The 20,947-nt window shown below is 35.1% G+C and overlaps 2 protein-coding genes and 1 pseudogene across 3 annotated transcripts; all 3 read left to right on the forward strand.

Annotated features, from left to right (window-relative positions):
* On the forward strand, nt 5,342-8,869 carry LOC104758080 (annotated as a pseudogene).
* On the forward strand, nt 8,988-10,903 carry LOC104758079 (F-box/LRR-repeat protein At1g48400-like). Its single transcript, XM_010480891.2, has 3 exons — nt 8,988-10,140; nt 10,239-10,379; nt 10,476-10,903. Exons 1-3 carry the CDS (start codon nt 9,154-9,156, stop codon nt 10,806-10,808), a joined length of 1,461 nt encoding a protein of 486 aa, XP_010479193.1. The 5' UTR covers nt 8,988-9,153; the 3' UTR covers nt 10,809-10,903.
* On the forward strand, nt 11,337-13,392 carry LOC104758081 (F-box/LRR-repeat protein At1g48400-like). Of its 2 annotated transcripts, XM_019239354.1 has the most exons (5): nt 11,673-11,999; nt 12,102-12,317; nt 12,415-12,555; nt 12,661-12,914; nt 13,294-13,392. In XM_019239354.1, exons 1-5 carry the CDS (start codon nt 11,673-11,675, stop codon nt 13,373-13,375), a joined length of 1,020 nt encoding a protein of 339 aa, XP_019094899.1. In that variant the 3' UTR covers nt 13,376-13,392. The 2 variants fall into 2 exon arrangements, with proteins under 2 accessions (XP_010479194.1, XP_019094899.1); XM_010480892.1 differs by having other exon boundaries at nt 11,337-12,317.

Below are 20,947 nucleotides of genomic sequence, written 5' to 3' on the forward strand. Positions count from 1 at the left end.
ACACTAACCTTTAGTATGATACGATTAATTACCTTTAGTATGAGATATATTTAGTCCAACTATATTAAAATTTCTGTAATGATTTGTCTTGGCATCAACAGGGATTTGAGCTATTAGGATTCTTATAATTATGTGCTTTCATGGATCTTATGAATTTTAATTGGAATGCCAGAGTGATATTAAGGATTTACTCGGGATGCACTTCCAACACTCAAAAGCCCAAATAAAAACTACTACATCTGTTTCATAAATAGTGTCATTTTGACACATTTCACACAAATTAAGAAAAATTTAAATTATACATGTTTGTCTCTATTTAATAAGTGGTTAATGATCTAAATTCAATGAAAATAACTTTGAGTTTAGAGATAAAAAAGTAAATAGCATTAAAACATTCATTAGAAATGTAAAATGATATTTTTTGTGAAACAAAAAAAAAAATTCTCTAAAATGACATTCTTTGTAAAACGAGAGAGTATTATATAGGACAAGATATACATTTTTAAGGAGATTTTCAAAAATACATTTTTCCTATATCACTTTTCAAAAATACATTTTTATGTTGTCCATTAAAAAAAAACAATTTTCTATATATGAACAACTGAATTCTAAATCCTAACCTCTCAAAACTATATACTAAATGTAAAATAGAGAACCCAAACCTAAAAAAAAAATTAAAAATTAATTTAAGATATTACAATTGTGTAAAAAAGGTAAAAATGCAAATATACAAAAAAAAATGAGTATTATTTGAAAAGGAATATCCCAAAAGAGGTATTTCTAACAAATTCTCTTTTTTATTTGTCTCAACACCAAAAGTTCAAGACTATTTGCAAGACCAATATTAAGTGGAGTCTCCGAATAGACAAAATTTGCTCCGGTGCCAAGTTGGGGATTGTTGGAATATAAACAGTTCCTCTTTACGTTCAAGAACATGTGAAAACAAGATCAATACCATGCATTTTACGGGTTAAAAGAATAGTCAATGGTGTACTGTAGCCTATCAGTTCTATACACAAAGACAAAGCTATAAACTCTCATTTGGTAGTTTGTTCAAAAAAACTCTAATCTGGTAGATGAGAAGTATTTTAGAACTTAGAATGGATTGCTAGAGAGTGTTTANAGAATGGATTGCTCGAGAGTGTTTAAAATAAAATAACAAAACAGCAACACCAAAAAAAAAATTGTTAGCCTCGTTAATTTTATGGGTTCAACTTTAAAATCAACTGAAAATTAGTCAATTGGTCCACATCATTTATGCATTACTCTATAGGTTCCACATCTCTGATATAATGATTTTTTTGCTCCCACTTTAAACTATAAACCTCACTATATAATGACTAGCAATTAATAAATCTTATTTAAGTTAACAATTTTGGCTTTAATACTATATTAAATTTCATAATTTTCTTTAATTCAAAACTAATTGATAATAAATATATTGGACCATCATATACATTACTTCAGATCCCATTACATTCCACTTCAATGTAGAGTTCTTAACATTTTCTATCTCCTCAATTGTTTTTATAGATGTTTTGTTTCGTCTACAAAAAATAGTTTAAGTTTAGGCTTTAAATGGTTGTTATAGGCCAAGCGGATTGAACAGTTAGTTCATGGAACCATTCTATATTTAAGGAGAACAACAATACACCGCAAGCCAAAAAAAAAAAAATATGTAAAGCAGTTCGTAACTTGTCTGGAACGGATTTCTTCTATTTTTCTTAATCCTCTCTACTACAAATATTATAACATATGAATAGTAAATAAAAAACAGTACCAAGCAGATATTTCCACCTCAACCACTATAACCATTTAAACTTTTAATCTATATATTGTTTTCTTCGTAGTAAGGTAGACCATTGGTAATATATTAAGAGATGTTAATTTAGCTTTTGTAGGACCTGACCTTTGGAGTGGTTTAGTTGCACGAATCTGTAAGTTTCCAAAAAAACGTTAATATATAATTATCCTTCAGTACGATTCAAGTTATAATATTTTCTGGATAACCAAAACGTAGTTTTATTGTTATGTTGTCTCATACGGATTTAAATTAACATAATGCATGTTGAAAATATTCTTATATGTAAAGAATCCAGGATCTAAAGAAATTTTATTGTATTTGTAGTTTTTTTTTTTTTTTGAGCAAACAGATATTATTATTCACTATTGAAAGAGTAACATACATGAGGAGTAGGGTAGCTTAAAAGATAACATAGGAGGGCATGCCCCAAATTTAACAACAACAAAGTAGCATAGTAAGATAGGAGCAAATGATATTAAGGGCTTGAGAGCTATAGACCACAAGCTAAAAAGCTTACTGGAACATGTGAGATCAAGGCATATCAAAGCTGCTTCCAAGAGCAAGCCAATGGAAGGGGAGATGGCCATTTCCTTCAAAAGAGGGTTTAGTGGCAAAGAAGCGGACAAAGCTGACATTCTCACCAAGTTGGGAAGGACTACTCTAGGTAGATCTTTGTCAGGGGTTCGAGCAAGTCTGAGAATGCTCTGATAACCGGTCACTACTAAGGTGGTGGCGGTTCTGATGATGGGATAGAGATGCTTGAAGAGATTGGGGTAACCTTTGCTTCCATGAACAGAGGTCATAATGCCCCTAATCTTCAAGCTGATCTGAGGGAACTTAAAGAAGTTGATGAAAAGCAGATTGGAGAACTTAGTCAATAGGCAGGGTAATGGGAGGAGGCGGATGAAACAGAGGTAATCCTCACTCAGTGGAGCTAGGATCATAATGCCAAGTTTCAACAAGTTATTACCTTCAGAGAAAATAGTCCTATGTGTTTCTGGTAACATGGGTTTTAGAGGACTCTTAAACCAATCTAGCAACATAAATGACTTAAGGTTCACTAGCAGTCTTCGAACTAATGGAGACCTTAAGCTACCAAGTTGTTGACTAGAATGGGAGAGAGTGGATTGCAGGTCGGACCTAGTTACACAATGACACTGAGGCAGTCGAAATATTGGTGATAGATACGGTAAAGGTGCAAAGGATGCAGGCACTAAAACAAGCCCGACTAGCGGGACAGACATATTGATGAAGCTCAGCCAAACAAACATCCAAACCAAACCAAACAACTGGCCATGACAAAAGGGGTTTTCAAGACAAATAAGTGCATCAACTGTTCTGCTACCGAGTACGACTCGACTTGACCAAGCAGTGTAGACTGACACTAACCAATTTGACCTTGGTATGAAGTTATAAACGGGTCTATGGGACTTCCAGATCAGAAATAAATCATGGTTTCTCTGAGGACGACTAACTTCTAGGGTTCCAAGAAAAGAGCGAGAATACAACCTGGGCCAAATGGGTAACAAGAGGGAAAGAGAGGATGCCGATAATGTGGGTTGCTTTGTCAAGATCTTCATCATCTCCGGCGTCAGAACAGAGCTTCCGTCCAACTGCAACCAAGTAAAAGCCTTGGTGAGGGGATTAAAATCCGAGGAGCGGTAAGATGTTGTGGTTGACAGCAAAGTGAGGCGGTGAGATCGACAGAAACCGGGACTAGTGGGGCAATCATGGCTCTCAGAGGTAGTAACGGATGATTGGGGTCTCGATGAAGCAGGCTCACCGAGAAGAGAGACCGGGTGCAGAAGAGAGGTAGGGGGTTGAAGCTGAAGCATGGTCAGAGGTGAGATCTGGAATCTCAAAGGGTCTCCAATGGGGATGAAAGCAGAAACAAACGGACTAGAGCGAACGAGGAAGCAACAGAGACGCAGAAACAAAGACCCAACGACGCCGATCGGATTCAACGCCGCCGGGAGAGGGTGTCTCGGTGGTTGTGCCAGAGAGAGGGTGGCTAAGGCGAACTATTAGTGCTTTTACATAATAGTGAATTTATTGTATTTGTCGTTAAGAGAATGAATTACGAGAGAATCTTCTTACGTGTAGCTATGAAAGGGTTTCGAGGATTTAATTTTGTTTATATTATAGAGCCGTTACGTATGAGTGGAACCTTTAATTTGTACTTTAATATTCCATTAACCTTTAAGTCAACTTTCAAGTCAACCTTTTTTTTAACACATCTCATTAGCGGTACAACGTGGTAAAAAAAACTAACGTAACGTATTGACAGTATTAATTCAATTTATTTACCTTGATTTTTGGTTAACAACATAATTATGAGTAGTTTATTTTATTTTTATTTTACTTCAAAAATAATAAAATCTATAAGTAATGACTTTCAAATCCATTAGTAGTGTTTTCAAATCCACTTTAAATGCATTAGAAAACTATTGAATTTTAAAATTTACTAGTGATTAAAATTCATTAAAATTTTTCATCCAATAACATCCCCTTAATTTAATCTTGTTTACATATCTTGATGGATCGTAGATCTTTTTCCAATGCAGTGCTTCAAGTCGGATTAACATATGTGACTTAACTACTTACATTTCATTAATAACTATACAAATATAATATCCACTATAGTACATAGTATGCACATATACCAAATTTATCAATTGTGGATTAGTTCACATACTAATTTTTGCAAATCCAATTGTTTGTTCTTCTTTTAAGTCTGTTTGTACACACTGATTAGTCTGTTTGTTATTCTTTGCAGGGTACGGCTCACTCTCACCAACATGTTTATTTGTCTCTCCGTAAACTTTGCAGGTGGGGGATTTGTGCAACCTTGCACCAACTTAGCTATACATGGTATTCATTTGATTTTTTCCACGAGATCCCATTTATAGATTGTAAAATGTAGAAAGATATGTGTGACATGTGAATCCTTTCCCTTGTTCAGTTTAATACAATGTAGCGACTCATTCTTCTGTATGGATAAGAATCATACAGTTTTTTGGATGCTTGATGCTAAACGAATGTTTTGTATTGTCTTCTTTCTTGGTTTGTTGTTCTGAGACTGTTTTCCTATTTCCTTTCTTGATTTGTAGACACACCACCACAAATTTTGAGCCTTTTGTAACAATATAAGAAACAAGCATAGTGAAAGATGATCAAATAATTTGGCAAGACAATGAACATAATAAGACAGAGATGAATTATGAATAAGCCTCTCTCTGGTACTGAGTGTTATAAGCAGTTTTGGTGGGATAAAAATCTAGGAACTTGTTGTAATTAGTAGGGGGTGCTCAAATCCGGTTTGAGAAAATCGTAAAAAACCAACAGTTTGAAAATCAAACCGAACCTAAAATGAAATACAAAACCACAAATTTTCCTTCTAAAAAGAGAACCGAAACCGTATTCAGTTCCTAAACCGATTTATTTGAATCGAACCGAGATAAAAACCGGATTTGTCCTGCATCTGTTTGCCCTTCTCCATCATAAAGCTCTGAAACGGTGACGTTTGGGTATGTGAAACTTTGAAAAGACGAAGTCGAAGAGAGAGGGACGAGACGAGGGAAACCAAGTTTATCAAAAGTGATTCCGCCATTGAAGAGGGTCACATCACATTCGAAAGAAGAAGAAGAGATCCAAAATGGATGATGACTGGGGTTTGACCGTGGAAGAGATGGATGCTGTCGAAAAAGATGCTCTTCGGATGATCAACCAGAAACGCAATTTATCTTCTTCTTCTTCCTTGCCAACTCCTAACCAGTAACGAGGTTTTAACCTAAATTTGGGTTTTTTTGTTTTTCTTGTTTGGTGCGGTAATTAGGGCAATTTCGTATGGCTACGAGTGTTTGTAATGTTCAATTTTGCTTCTAATCAGTCCCTTATGTGTGTGTTTCTTACGCTTAGGTTCATGCTTCGTCTCAAGGAACCAGAGTCTTACCTTCAACTCTCGCCCCTAAAACCAAACCCTGGTCAGTTTATTTTTTATTCCAGTACCATTTTATCTTATGTTATCTCTCTGCATATGGGTTTGTTCACGTTTACTGTATTAACTGCGAGGCTAGTCTCTAGGCCAAAAGATGAGAGCTTTAAGCCAAAGGAGCAAAAAGTTTCTGTCAAAATTTTGCTTCATTATAGTGGAGATCTTGCTGCTAAGTTCCCCTATAACCAGGTAAGTTATCATCACAAGTCAGAAGTCTTTGTGTGGAAATATGCTAAAGTAGTTTTGTGTTTGACACTTACTAGGTCTTTGTTTTTCTCTAGGTTGTGGTGGATGCTGTGTGCGTAAAATTCCTTAGGCTATTTGGAATGCTAAAGAAAGGTTTGTCTTTTTTATACTCTTTCATATGCATGAGTCATTTGTGTGATTTGTTTCTTTGTGTCTTTTGTATATCTTATGTGTTTTGTTGTGATCTGTTAACAAAACTGAGAAATAAGCCTTGGTATAATGCATTGTTTATTCTCTTGTGGAACTCCAGGTTATGGACCTTTCCCCTTTCTTCATTGTCATCAGCAGAAAATATTTTGCAACATGTTTCCAGCGTTAAAGTCGAGGTAAGGCACCTTGGTTCTTTATAATGGTTCAGAAAGTTTGATCTAGAGATCAAGCATCAATTAGGGATAGAGAACTTAGATCCTCTTGAATTTGATCTAGAGATCAAGCATCATTGCTATCTAATTTTTCCTTTTAATTATCAGATAGAGAACTTAGATCCTCTTGTGCAATGTCCAGTAGCCTCTGCCTCAAGAGTTCCAGATCTACAGCGTAAGTCAGGCACAATGTTTATTACATCAGACACTAATGTGATTCTTTAATATATGTTCATTCGTTGGACCCCTTTTTATTGGATTTTCATGTCTAACTTTCTCTTGCTTTCTTCTTCTTCTTCTTCTAATCTCCCTAGATCTTTATGAAAAGATACCAAGCCATATTGAGCCAAAGCTTCTTCCATTTCAGCGTGAAGGCATAAAGTATGTGTATGTCAGTGATATGTAGTACTTGTGATTCTTCTTTATTACCAAATGAACAGCCTTTTGGCTTTTGGCTACAGCACGGAGGACGTGTGCTCCTAGCAGATGAAATGGGTCTTGGAAAGACTTTACAGGCGAGTAGTTCCTGCTTATAGGCCTCTGTATATCTTTTTGTTTCTTTATAGCCCCTTGCAAACCAGCGAGAAACTATTTCTGGAGAACTGCTTGTAATATTTGTTTTTTGACACCAATCTTATTCGCATGCCCATTGTCTGTGCAGGCAATTGCTGTTTCAACATGCGTTCTGGAATCTTGGCCAGTTCTGATTATTGCACCATCTTCATTACGTTTACATTGGGCAACAGTATGCTTATGATATTTGAATTTTCTTGGACGTTCTTTATGTCACTTGAGATGATTCATTATGTTACTTTCTTGCAGATGATTCACCAATGGCTGCATGTACCTCCGTCAGACATAGTTGTATGTAGTTTAGTGCTTGTATAACGCTTGTAGCTTAAGTATACCCATTCTATATTTTCTCTCTAATCTAAGTTATCCTTTTAGTAGGTACTTTTACCGCAACCAGGTGGATCAAACAAGTGGGGATTTACTATAGTTTCCTCAAATACAAAGGGCACAATCCATCTTGATGGTGTCTTTAACATTTTTTCCTATGATGTGGTCTCTAAGCTGGACAAACTTCTAATGGCGCTGGACTTTAAGGTAACTAGACATTGCTTCGCACAGATGTTTTTAAGAGGAGGAGCTAAGTTAAGGAATGGAGAGGAAAGAGGCATTTATAATTTGCGTTCAGAAGCTTGCATATAAGGCTTTTAGTGTTTGTCACAATTATTTGAGTTTTTACAATGTACAGTCCTTCTTTGCAGGTCGTTATCGCAGACGAATCACATTTTTTTAAAAACGCTCAAGCAAATAGGACTAGTGCTTGCCTTCCAGTCATAAAGGTTTTATCGATATATCAATATATCATTCTCTTATTGTTTTGCCTACCAAGCTAGTTTTAAATTATCAGTTTCTTTTTGGTGTAGATTGTTACATTATTATTGAGTAATATTTCTCGTAGTTAGTTATATTCTATTAAAATTCATACTCATGCATATGTTTCAGAACGATCAATATGCGATCCTTCTGAGTGGAACTCCTGCTTTATCCAGACCAATAGAGCTATTCAAACAGGTGAGTTTTCCATTTTACTAGTCCGCATTTCTTTTTATTTTATTTGGATTTGTGAGGGACCTTGTGTATCTAGGGTTGTAATTTGATTTACTAAAAAATCCTTTTGGTCTTTACTCTTGGCAGCTGGGAGCTCTATATCCAGATGTTTATAAAAGTGTTCATGAATACGGGAGCAGATACTCCAAAGGCGTAAGTCAATTTATTCAACTTTTATATAATATATAATTCAATTTTTTTTTTTGTATTATATATATATCTGTGATATTTTTGTTGAATATATTGTAATTCTGCGGAGTATGATCAACAAGTTTAGGTGAATTTGATTAGATATGAATGAGATTGTTTGAGTTTAGTAATTAGTGATTTACTAGAGAGTCGAAGCTTAGGCTCGTGTTTAAACTTAGTGTTATTCAATTGAGGATTCGTAAATCGTAGGATTTGTAAAATGTTGAAACGTGATTGATTTGGTATACTTGTTCAGGAACCTTCAAAAATTGATATGTTTTGTAGACGTAAATATGCTTCTTTTCTTGATGTAAGTCTGCTTTTTTTTTTTGGTTGTAGCTTACAGTTTAGACCCTTGTAGTTGACAAGAAGTGATGACATGCCTTTTAGTTTCTTCGTGTGAGTTACAATCTCTATTGAAAGTGACTTGTATTTTGTGGCTAATGTTTCTTTTTTGAATCTCTGATTTTGGTTTCTCTTTGTGAAACTAGGCTGATACATTCAACGATTCTCATTAATTACATCATAGACTCAACACTCAAGTCTCTACAAGAAATCTCTATTGGTCATTCTGGCTCTCTTGGAAAGTTTCCTCTTTCGAGAAACGACAAAATTTATATATATTTTTTTTTGGTATTATAAAAACGCTTTGGGTTCTCTCTCTCTCTCTCCCAAATTCCTCCTTACATTGTAAGCTTTTCGATCTTCCTCGTCTCCTCCTCTGCCGTCGTAAGTTCCTAAAACTTTCTCTTGCTGAAAGATTCCTCTGCCTTCCGATTTGAAAGGATCCATCTTTGAAACTGGGTTTCTGTTGTTTGTTTGTTTGTTTGATTGCAAAACATTCAATTCAAATCGGAGGAGGAGCTTGTTGTTCCGATCCCAACCCCAATCGAGTTGTTTTAGTATGTAGTAGTAGGAGTTATAATTAAAATCCCTAAGTTATGATGAGTTCTACATATTCTAGAGACTCGATAAGCAATTTGCCAGATGAGATACTAGGCAAAATCTTGTCTTTGCTTCCGACGAAAGAGGCTGCTTCTACATCGGTTCTGTCCGAGACGTGGAGGAATCTTCTGGGTCTTGTAGACAACCTTTGCTTTGATGATTCGATGGTTGTGTATCCCAACGAAGAAGAAGCTTTAAGTGGTTCACATGGCTTCTCTGAGTTCGTAGACAAGGTACTGGCTCTGTTAAGCAATTCTCCTCGCATGAAGAAGTTCTCTCTTTGTCTTAGATATGATGACTACGATCGTTGTGTGAACCGTTGGATCTTGACTGCAATGGAACTCGGTTTATTGGAAATACACTTGCACGCCACCCCATGGTCATATATTGAGATCGAAACTAAGTTGTTGACGAGTAACACACTCGTTAAGCTCACACTATCCGGTCATTGTTCCCTTGAAGCCGAGCGTGTGTTTTTCCCAGTGCTCAAGTCACTCTCTCTCTTATTAGCTTCAGGGATTGATCATCCCAACTACTGCCGGCTCATAGATGGCTGCCCTGTCCTGGAAGAACTCTTCATAACCGAAGATGGTCCTTCCGATTCACCATGTTGCGGTACGGGTGTGGATAGCGCATCCATCAAGCGACTTGTCGTTTCTGTCAATCTTCCGGGTTCTAAATATGATCACGAAGTAACTTATTTTGAAGCACCGAGTCTAATGTACCTTGACTATTCTAATTATGTCTGCGAATATTATCAGTTAACTGATTTGGGTTCGCTTGTCGAAGTTCGGCTGAGTCTCCGGTTATGGGAGTCAACTATCGATTATGATTACTCTGATGATGATGAAGAAGGGGTTGATGACTTTTATGGTTTCTATTATGGCTACGAATCAGAGGAGGCTATATTTGGTGATGTGACAAACCTAGTTGCCGGTATAAGCAACATTACGACCTTTCACTTGTCTCCCGATTCCCTTGAGGTCAGTTCTTCTTCTTCTCTTTGCTATTTGATTCTGTTTTGGTTTGTATAGGTAGGATCTGTCTACTGATGATGATCATATATATAAATTAAATTCAGGCGTTTCATTTCTGTTGTGAATCTATGCCCATGTTCAACAAACTCCTTACTTTATCTATTGAGAGTAACAAGGATAAAGGTTGGCAAGTAATGCCACTTCTCCTCAAGAGTTGTCCGATTCTAAACACATTAGTCTTCAAGGTTGGTATCGTTCATTTCCTTATTAATATTCTTTTTTTTGTTGTTAGTATACCATTATTGCCCATTAAACATTGTCAGATTCGTCTCTCGTTTCAGGGCCTTGTGCACAGAGTAACAAATAGATGCGGAGATGCATGCTCTTGCATCCCGAAGAAGCATAAGATGAAGAACAATAAGAAGAGGAAGATTGTGAAGGAGGAGGTTGAGAAATTGTCTTGTTTATGGACATGCCATGTGAAGGTACTAGAGGTTTCAGAGTATGGAGGTTCTTTTAAAGAGCTGATACAGATGAGACATTTCTTGAGCAAGTTGGAATGTCTTGAAACTGTGAATGTTGGTGTTGGTGTGGACAACAACAATGAGTTCTTGAGAACTAATCTACTGACTCTCCCCAGACAGTCATCAGAGTGCAACATCCAATTCATTTGACCTTTCTTTCCTTATCTTTCTCAGTTTGATATCAATGTGAAAGTAACATACATACGATTATAGCACACTATCATAATAATATCATGAAAGTTCGTTACAAATTGTTTCTGAAATGTGCTGATGTTATCATCACATGAACGTTAAGTTACATATGCTATGTTCTGATGCTATCATCACATGAATGCTTTTCTCCCAACCCAGAGTTAAGTGAGAGGTCTAGTGACATACCTGTATTGTGGTTATGGCAATCATCAAAACTTGCATTCCAAATGGTCTTGGTGATATCATGATTTCCTGTGTATTGCAGGAGGCGGGATCCCACTGGAACAATTAATGCCATGAAAATGGNACCGTTCCACTAATTTTCAGTTTTCTTTTTTTTTTTTTTTTTTTTTTTTTGTCTTTTTTTGTTTGTTTCTCTTCGATTTAAAGGATCTGTCTTTGATATTCTAGGTTAAGATTCGAAGGCTTGTGATCCTAATCGAGTTGTCTTATTGTGTATTAGGTATAAATTAAAATCCCTAATCTATGGCTATGAGTTCTCGTAGTGATCTAATCAGCAGTTTGCCAGATGAGATTCTTGGCAAAATCTTGTCTTTGCTTCCGACAAAAGCTGCTGCTTCCACATCGGTCCTGTCCAAGAGGTGGAAGAATCTTTTGGGTCTTGTAGACAACCTTTGTTTTGATGATTCGATGGTTGTTTACCCCAACGAGGAAGAAGCAACAAGTGGTTCAGATCGCTTCTGTGATTTCGTAGACAAGACACTAGCTCTGTTAAGCAATTCGCACATAAAGAAATTATCTCTGCGTCATGTACCTCGACCTCGCCTTAACGATGCATACCAACGTTGGTTTTGGACAGCAATGGAACGTGGTTTCTTGGAACTACACTTGCACGCCACCCACCGCTATTTTGGTTTTGATATAGAGACAAAGTTGTTAACGAGCAAGACACTTGTTAAGCTCACACTATCTGGTGAATGTTCTCTTGACGTTGAGCGTGTGTTTTTCCCTGCCCTCAAATCGCTTTCTCTCTTATCAGTGTTAGGGCTTGATTGTCCCAACTATTGTCGGCTCCTTGATGCCTGCCCTGTGCTGGAAGATTTATTCATAACTGATGCTGATCACTGGTACCTGCCATGTTGCGGTGTGTTCGTGGAAAGTCCCACCATCAAGCGACTTGTGGTTTTTGTCAATCTTCCCGATGCTAAGGAGTATCACAGTACTGTCTTTTTTAAAGCTTCACGTCTTGTCTACCTTGACTATTCTAGTTATGTCTCCAAACAGTATGAGTTTGTTGATTTCGATTTGCTTGTCGAAGCCAGGCTGAGTCTGAAGTTATGGGAGTCAACTGACAATCATGACGAGGACGATGATGGTTTTTCTTTTTATTGTGATGATGACGATGATCTCTTTGATGAATATGAACCCATATATGGTGATGTTACAAATCTGGTTGCGGGTATAAGCAACATTTCGACTCTTCACTTGTCTCCTGAATCCCTTGAGGTCAGTTTTTGCTACGTCCTTGGATTTGTTTTTAATTTTCGCAGGCAGCAATGTCTCTCACCTATATATATATATATTTTTTTTGGGTTGTGATCAGGTGTTTCATTTCTGCTGTAAATCCATGCCGGTCTTCAACAACCTCCTTAAATTATCTATTGAGAGTAACATGGAGAAAGGTTGGCAAGTAATGCCACTTTTGATCAAGAGTTGTCCAAATCTACAAACTTTAGTCATCAAGGTATTATCAATTTCCTTATTGAGATTCTTTTTCTTGTTAGTACTGTTGCCTCTCGTTAGTTGTTAGTTTATACATGTCAAATTGGTCTCTCGTCTCTGGTTTTAGGGTCTTGTGCACAGAGTAACAAACAAATGTGGAGATGCATGCGCTTGCATCCCTAAGAAGCATAATAGGAAGCACAACAAGAAGAGGAAGATTGTGAAGGAGGAGGAGGAGTTAAGTTGTTTATGGACATGTCAAGTGAAAGTGCTAGAGATTTCAGAGTATAAAGGTTCTTTTCAAGAGCTGAAACAGATGAGACATTTCTTGGGGAAGTTGAAATGTCTTGAAACTGTGAAAGTTGGTGTTGACGGGGACAAGTACAACAACAATGAGTTCTTTTTTTTTTTTTTTTTGCTAAGCGAGTAAATATCATTAAAATGAAAAGTTTGGATTTACATAGGGGATTACCAATATATTGGTCCCTTGGCAAAAAAGCTCAAAAAACAAGGAAGCAACAATAACTCAATTAATAGCCAGATAAACCTAGACACGAGTCAACGGACCCAGAGAGTGAAAAACTTCTTGAAGCTCTTCTTATGGCCTTTGGCAATGGTGGTGTTAATGATTTCTCGGTCAATTGATTTGAAGATGGTAAACGGAGGAATGGCTTGAGAATTATGAAGGATGTTGTTTCTCTGTTTCCAAATTGCATAAACTGCTGCCTGAGCTACCAGCTTTCGAAGCGCAGAGAGAGAGGAAGCAGAACAATGAGTTCTTTCGAGCTAATCTGCTGGCTCTCCCCAGAGTTTCATCAAAGTGCAACATCCAATTCATCTAATCTTTTCTTTCGTTATCTTTTTTTTTAGTTAGATGGCAATGTGAATGTAACTTAATGGGAATATATGATTATAATAAGATTTTATTGAAAGGGTTGAGTGTAAAGGTCTTTCTTGTGTGTTAACTATGATTAACAAAACAGGTTTTTTTGGTTTAAAAACAAAGCATCACACGAAGGAAAAAAACTCTATAGCTCTGCAGAGGCTCTCACGCCTACTTAAAATACCGTGTCGTTTTATGTATAAATAAATCATTGGTGTAATTCTGTTGCGATAAGAACTGTAAAGAAAGATCAACTTAAGCAAACACCACTGGAAAATACAAGCCCTAACGATNTGTAACTTAAGTGGGGGGGGGGGGGATATATGATTATAATAAGATTTTATTGAAACGGTTGAGTGTAAAGGTCTTTCTTGTGTGGTAAGTAATATTAAGAAAACCCGGTTTGTTGGAGATTGACCTTGTTTAAAGACAAATCATCAGAGGAAGAAGAAAAACTCTAGCTTTGTTGAGGCTCTAGCTTTAAAATACTGTGTCGTTTTATGTATAAGAATACTACAGCTAGTATGTGTTTAAGGTCTGTTTCCATTTAGGTGGTAAACAAAGAAATTAATCAAAACTATTTTCTCATCTTTCTTCTATGTACTTGTGCAGAACAAGGTGGAACCAGGCTGTAATTTGTACTTTATTTTGCTTAGGACTTAGGAGAGATTACTAATAGAACTTTGCAGTACCTTCAAATTAGCAGCTGCAAGTAGAAGACTGAACAGGTTAATGATTATCTCTAAAGTATATGAGCTAAATAGACAGAGACTGATATTTAAGATACTTTCAAATTCTTTTGGAACAACTTTGTATTAAACTGAACAATCGAAAGGATTGTGATTCACATGTCACACATATATATATCTTTCTATATTCTACGATAAAAAATATGGATCCGTGGTTAATATTCTCACATATAAAACCAATTTAGAAACTGATTCCATTTATAGCCTATATATTTGAGAATATTTGGGAATTAGTCTATGATGGCATTGACTATATATTTTGTATATAAATTACTAGTTTTTAGTATATTGTAAATAAGAGATTTCCAATATTTGGTCTCGTTTTGGTTCATTAAGAAAAAAATAGGGAGATTTGCACCCACACCTACTTTGCATCCATCTTCTTTCACTTTCACCTACTTTCTGCTATTGCTATACTTTTTCAAGTTTTTTGGCTTAGGTGTCATTTTTAATGGCCAAAATGCCCCTCTCCTCTTTCTCTCCTTCTTTTCTCTCTTTTTTTCTTATTTGTTTTCTTTTTATTGTTGTTAACACTTTAAATGATTATCATAAAACAAATTATCTATTTATTTATATATAATATGTTATGATTATATATTTTCTATATTTTAAAATACATATTGCTATATTTATTATGAATTTTTAGATTATACAGTATCCATTTGTCATTGAACAAATGTTCAATGATAAGTGGTTAATCAATTGCAGTATTATGTTATGTTATGATCTCTTTGCAAAGTTCATGTGTTACCCAAAACTCAAAGAACATAAAAAAAGAGCTTATGATGATTAGTTACGGACCTTAACTTGAAAAGAAAAGAAAGAAAAATAAACAAAGTTTAAAGTTTAGTGGATAAATAAATTATGGATAGGTCTCCATGGATTCATTCAAAACAAAGTAAAATTTTCCAAGGTTAGACTCTTTTCCACCACCAGTTCGGAATGTGCGGCAATAACAAAGTATATTCATACTTTAAGATTCATGATTTCCATCCAAGCCCATCCACTTAACTTTGACCACATGAACATTAAACTTAATTTGTTGACATATGTTTGTTGGACATGAGCACATGCTTTCTTCTGCTATGATATCATTTAGTTTAGTTTGATGCTACAAATGATAACCATGTGTACATGGTAGCATGGATATTATTGGTGTTTTGTTCATTCATATTCTGTAGGCATAGTATTGTTATTGTGGGATATCATTTATTTTAGTTTGATCGTTACAAATGATAACCATGTGTACATGGTAGCATGGATACCATTGGTATTTTGTTCATTCATATTTTGTAGGTATAGTATTGTTATTGTGGGATATCATTTAGTTTAGTTTGATCGCTACAAATGATAACCATGTGTACATGGTAGCATGGATATTATTGGTGTTTTGTTCATTCATATTCTGTAGGTATAGTATTGTTATTATGGGATATCATTTAGTTTAGTTTGATCGCTACAAATGATAACCATGTGTACATAGTAGCATGGATACCACCGGTGTTTTATTCATTCATATTCTGCAGGTATAATATTGTTATTGTGCAAAGAAATAAATAGATAGTACACATGGTGTAGGAGTTAAATTTAAAAATTTTAATTACAAAAATTAGTATCTTGTTTATTATTTTCAGATAGCTTAACATATGTTGTTAATTTCCCGTTAATATATTATGTTAAATTATGCGACGTTAAGTGGCAGTTATTTCTGTTTTTTTTTTGGTTTTTTTATTTATTTTAAATTTTCTTAAATGTGTAATTCGATTTTTTTTTTGGTTTTGTAGAATAGAAAGAAAGTGCTCTTTCTTTTATCTTTAAACTGATAAATTTAAAATATTTTTTTGTGAAAATATATGGTGGAACACATAAAATTCAAATTCATGAGTTGTTTAATTGAGAGTTATTTTAAGATTCTTTTAACTAAGATCATGAGAGTTGCGGTAGAGTAATTAAGATTTTATAGCATAAATATTATTTGTTTTGATATATTTTGGAAACTAAAAAAGTAATAATTGTTTTTTAAGGTAAATAAGATATCTGATTTTTAAAAAATAAATTGTGACTGTTTTCTTATTTTGTTTTTGGATTTTTTGTTAATAAAATCTGATGTTGAGAGAGAGAGAGGAGAGAGAGAGGAGAGAGAGAGGAGAGAGAATAGAAGGGATTAGAAGGAGTGAGGGCTAATATGTAAAAAAACTTAAAAAAGTATATGAGTAGTAGAAAGTAGGTGTAATTGTAAATAGTTTTGGAAAAAGTGGGTGTGGGTGCTAAAATCTCAAAAAAGTATGTAGATTTTTTAAAAGAATTTGTTAGAAATACTCTTTTTTGGACACTCCTTTTCAAAAATACCTATTTTTTTTAATATATTTTTTTTATCTTTTACACAATTACATTATGTTAAATTAATTTTTAGATTTTTTTAAGGTTTGGGTTATCTATTATATATTTAGGATATAGTTTTGAGGGGTTAGAATTTATTTGGAGTTTAAAGCTTAAAATTTAGTAATTTTATACATAGAAAAAATGTATTTTTGAAAAGTGACATAGGGAAAGGAGTATTTTTGAAAACTCCTTTTTAATGAGGGATTCTTACAATTTTTTATATAAAACAAGTTAATTATAGTACATTAGTTTGTGTGGGATATTCAAAACAAAACAAAAAAATACATAAATTAAAATGGAGAATATATACTAGAAAGTAAAATGGAGAATTAATCTATGATGACAATGTGTAATAAATATTTTGAAGTTTCTTAAATACATGATATATTAATAAATATTTTGAAGTTTCTTATACAAAAAATATATTAGTTTTAGTATATTAGCATGCCTAGAAATTAATTCTTAAAAAAAAAATACAGGATATTTGAATTATATTATTATCTTCAAGTTCAACCATACATAAAATTTTAGGAAAAACAACATGATAATATATATGTGACATTTGTACCATTTTTTTTTGTTTTTTGTCGCCAAACATGTGGGCCATTTGTACAATTCATGAATAGTTATACAACTTTAACAAAAAAAATGAATAGTTATACAAATGCAATATCAATTGATAATAGTACATAATGTGCACATATCCCAAATTTTTTGTAGGTAAGTTTACATATTAGTTTCTGGAAATCCAATTATTTCTTATTCTTTTTACTTTTAGCGATTATTTGAAATATTGATCAAAGCTTGATTGGTATATGACAAACATGTAACTTCAATGGAAATGAACAATATTTATGCATTTCTTTACATGTAGATGAGATGATTTTTTTTTTGTTTTTTTTTGTCACCTTATGATGTTTTTTATTTAAGATTTTGAATCATTAGATTTTATTAAAACGGTTAGTGTCAACTACAACAACAAACAGCAGAGAGATACACTATGTTGCACAAAAATTCTTCTTAAAGCGGATAATATTGATGTCGGCATTCATGAACTTGAGACCACCAGCATTTTCACAAAAGCACTTTGGGAAAATGGTGATGTATTCAACACAGACCTTCATGGGCAAAAAAGAAGCCGCGACTTCTCGTTTTTCACCGAGCCTCCTCCCACTTACACCCTTTGGAGACTCAATGGCCGCAATGAAAGAACCATTGATGAGAATAAGGTCAATATTACCCTCTTATCCCTAAACACAACAAAAGCACCGAGTAAAAAAGGGTGGAAACTGTTCAGATCTCTCCACATGTATTGTCTCTCCATGGAGGATGTGGAACGAGTTCGTCCTAAACTCCCTCCTAAAGCACCTAACCCGAAAGGCCCAAAAAATCGAAAGACCCTGATGGTGACGGAAAAGGGATGGAAGAAGATTTTGGGTTACCAAACCCAATTCCAAAGCCTGCCAAGACCAAGCCATCTATGCCTAGGAGACAAGGCGGCAGAGGTAAGGACATTGATGCCTGTGGAAACAGCCTGACTAAATACGTCTGTGGATTAGGTGAGCCCTCTTGCTTAGGTGGTCTGGCCAGAGTGAATTCTCCAATGGGAAACATAAATGTGATTTAGTATAATTATATCTCTTTTGAATCTGCAGGTGTCTATGTGGGAGGGGAATTACATTTTGGAGTAACCAACTTATTCTCTGCCCATTCTCTTACCTCTCTCTGTTCTGTTCATGAGACCGTGAGACCAAACACCATGACCACCATATACGGTATCGACTGTGTCCTGGATTGCTGCACTGTGGTGTTGGTGCTAACTGCTAACCTTTTGTTGTTTTGAATCTGCGCAGGGGAGGGCTTCGAGAACAGGATCATGGAGTTCTTTTTCAAGTTGACTAAGAAGAAGCACCAAAAGGTCATCAGCAAGGACAACAAGGCTCTTGGTAATCTCGGAAGGAAATATATGTCTTAAATGCATTAGAAAGATACAAAGTATAGTAACGCTTGACTACTTGCACTCTGTTGTTTTGCAGTATTCTTCCCTGAGGTGTCTGGATCAAATTTTGACTCTCACCATGGATTTGTTGTTGAATATGGTGAAGATAGGGATGCTGACTTAGGTGAGTCCCCACCCCTTGATTTTATTTAATTAATTTGCTACAACACTTCTGCAAAAAATTTAACATGACCGTATGATCATTACTGAGATGGAAACGTATAATGTGATACTTAAGCTGCGTAGAGAAAACCATAGTAGCAAGCGTAAATATTCTCAAGGATCTCTTATATCTGCAGGTTTCCATGTGGATGATCCAGAAAAAACATTCAATGTTTGCTTGAGTAAACAAGTTGAGAGGGAGGGGAATTATATTTCAGAGGCACACGATTGCAAGAAACATGCCAATACAGATGCAAAGCGAGAGGTATGTGAGACCTTTTCAGGAGCATTCCTCTTTGTCTACTACATTCCAGTATTCCGCCGGTAAATGGTTAATTGGTAAAAGTAAAACATTCATTTCCCACCGTTTGATTTAATCTCATATACTTGGTCAGGCTGTACTACACCGTGGTGCCAGAGCAACAACATCTAGTCATGAGGTCAACATGGTTCTTTGGTGCAAAAGGTAAACACTCTTAAAGCTTGCTTCAGGATTTCAAATGACAATTGAATCACAATTTTCTTCTGCTGGTGCTCTCTTTCTTTATGAGAGATGAAATCATATCACAAGGAATTCTCAAGCTGGTGCGGTCAATGCTTCCAAGGAAAGAAAAGGCAGACTCTTGCTGCCAGGAGAAATCATATCACAAGGATTACTCTATAGTCTATAGTATCGATGAGATTACTTGTATAGAAATCATAAAGACTTTTTTCCCTGTAGTTAATAATTCACCACTGCGTCTTCAAACTGTATATAGTACGTTTTACTAATTTTGTTCTCCGTATATTAGTACGATAAATCTATGATATAAAATCGGTTTGATTATTTTTTTTTTCCTTTTTTTGTCAAGAATTTCTTATAGTAAAAAACTAGTAAAACGCATACAACCAATTCCAGGTTCACTTTGTGCTCAAAGTTCATCCCCGTTTTGTTTGTTTAACATTTAGCTAGGATCCATCCTTTGTGAAACCCTCTATCATTCTTTCCTTGGGTAACCTTTTTTACTTTGTACGTATAATCTTATGGGTCGTTTAGGTTGTATCTATCTTTTTTCTATTTGACTCGTTTTGGGTTTAAATGAAATTTGAAAAGAGTAAACTCAAACTCAATAACTTGGCGTACTTAATTACTATCTAACGCGTTGTTTACATGAACAAGTGTTTTCACCGATTGTCCATTTTTCAATATTTGCTTTCGTACAATAATGGTTACAATATACTACACATTTTGACTACATGATTAGTCGGAGAAATACTTTTGCAAAGCCGATCGATCTGTGCACTGCTTGACAAGATTCTTCTTATATATTCATGATATTTTGGTGACACAATCATATTCATGTTGACTTACACATTTTCCACATCAAAGCGGGAAAAAGACAGGTAAAGAAGAAAAGGTCAGATGATCATTGGATGTTGTTTCACTTTCTTTGATGATAGTCTGGGGAGAGTCAGCAGATGAGCTCGCAAGAACATACTTCTATTGTCGTTGTCCACATCAACAACACGTACAACTCTCACAGTTTCAAGACGTTACAACTCTTCACAGTTTCAAGACGTTCCAACGTACTCTGAAATCTCTAGCACCTTTGCTTGACTTGTCCACAAACAACATAATGCATGCCTCCTCTTTCTTTACAATATCCCTCTGCTTCTTAGGGATGCAAGCGCATTCATCTCCGCATATGTTTGTTACTCTGTGCACTGTGCAACCAGAGACCAATTTGACATGTACAAAATTAACGGGCAACACTAACAAGAAAAATAATCTCAATAAGGAAATTGATCATACCTTGATGACTAAAAACAGTCTGTAAATTTGGACAACTCTTGATAAAAAAATGGCATTAATTGCCAATCTTTTCCCTTGTGTTACTCTCATGTCAACAGATAAATTAAAGAGGTTGTTGAACATCGGCATGGATTTACAGCAGAAATGGAATGCCATGATACTACACAACAACAACAAAAAACATGTATAAAAACTCAGAGACCTTGCAACCAAACAATAGAAGGAGGGGAGACGAGAAAGATAGAAAAGCTTCTTGCTTTGCATGACGATGGAATTTGATCCCTAAGATTTCGATAGACATAACACAAAAACTACAATTTACATAGAAACTAGAAACAAACTACATTTTACATAGAAACTTGAAACAACAACAAACTCGGACATGAACATTCTTATAGTTCCCATATATATAATTTTTTTATGAAGAGGATAACATTTCAATCAAAC

Source organism: Camelina sativa, chromosome 17 (genome assembly GCF_000633955.1).
Source record: "Camelina sativa cultivar DH55 chromosome 17, Cs, whole genome shotgun sequence".
NCBI lineage: Eukaryota > Viridiplantae > Streptophyta > Magnoliopsida > Brassicales > Brassicaceae > Camelina > Camelina sativa.

What these genes read in the sequence shown, in the direction of transcription:
- LOC104758079 (XM_010480891.2), top strand. Translation starts at nt 9,154, where the DNA reads ATGATGAGTTCTACATATTCTAGAGACTCGATAAGCAATTTGCCAGAT. An exon ending in TGTCTCCCGATTCCCTTGAG is followed by an intron (nt 10,141 to 10,238) that starts GTCAGTTCTTCT and finishes AATTAAATTCAG; the next exon opens with GCGTTTCATTTCTGTTGTGA. An exon ending in TAAACACATTAGTCTTCAAG is followed by an intron (nt 10,380 to 10,475) that starts GTTGGTATCGTT and finishes CTCTCGTTTCAG; the next exon opens with GGCCTTGTGCACAGAGTAAC.
- LOC104758081 (XM_010480892.1), top strand. Translation starts at nt 11,337, where the DNA reads ATGGCTATGAGTTCTCGTAGTGATCTAATCAGCAGTTTGCCAGATGAG. An exon ending in TGTCTCCTGAATCCCTTGAG is followed by an intron (nt 12,318 to 12,414) that starts GTCAGTTTTTGC and finishes GGTTGTGATCAG; the next exon opens with GTGTTTCATTTCTGCTGTAA. An exon ending in GTTGGTGTTGACGGGGACAA is followed by an intron (nt 12,915 to 13,293) that starts GTACAACAACAA and finishes GCAGAGAGAGAG; the next exon opens with GAAGCAGAACAATGAGTTCT.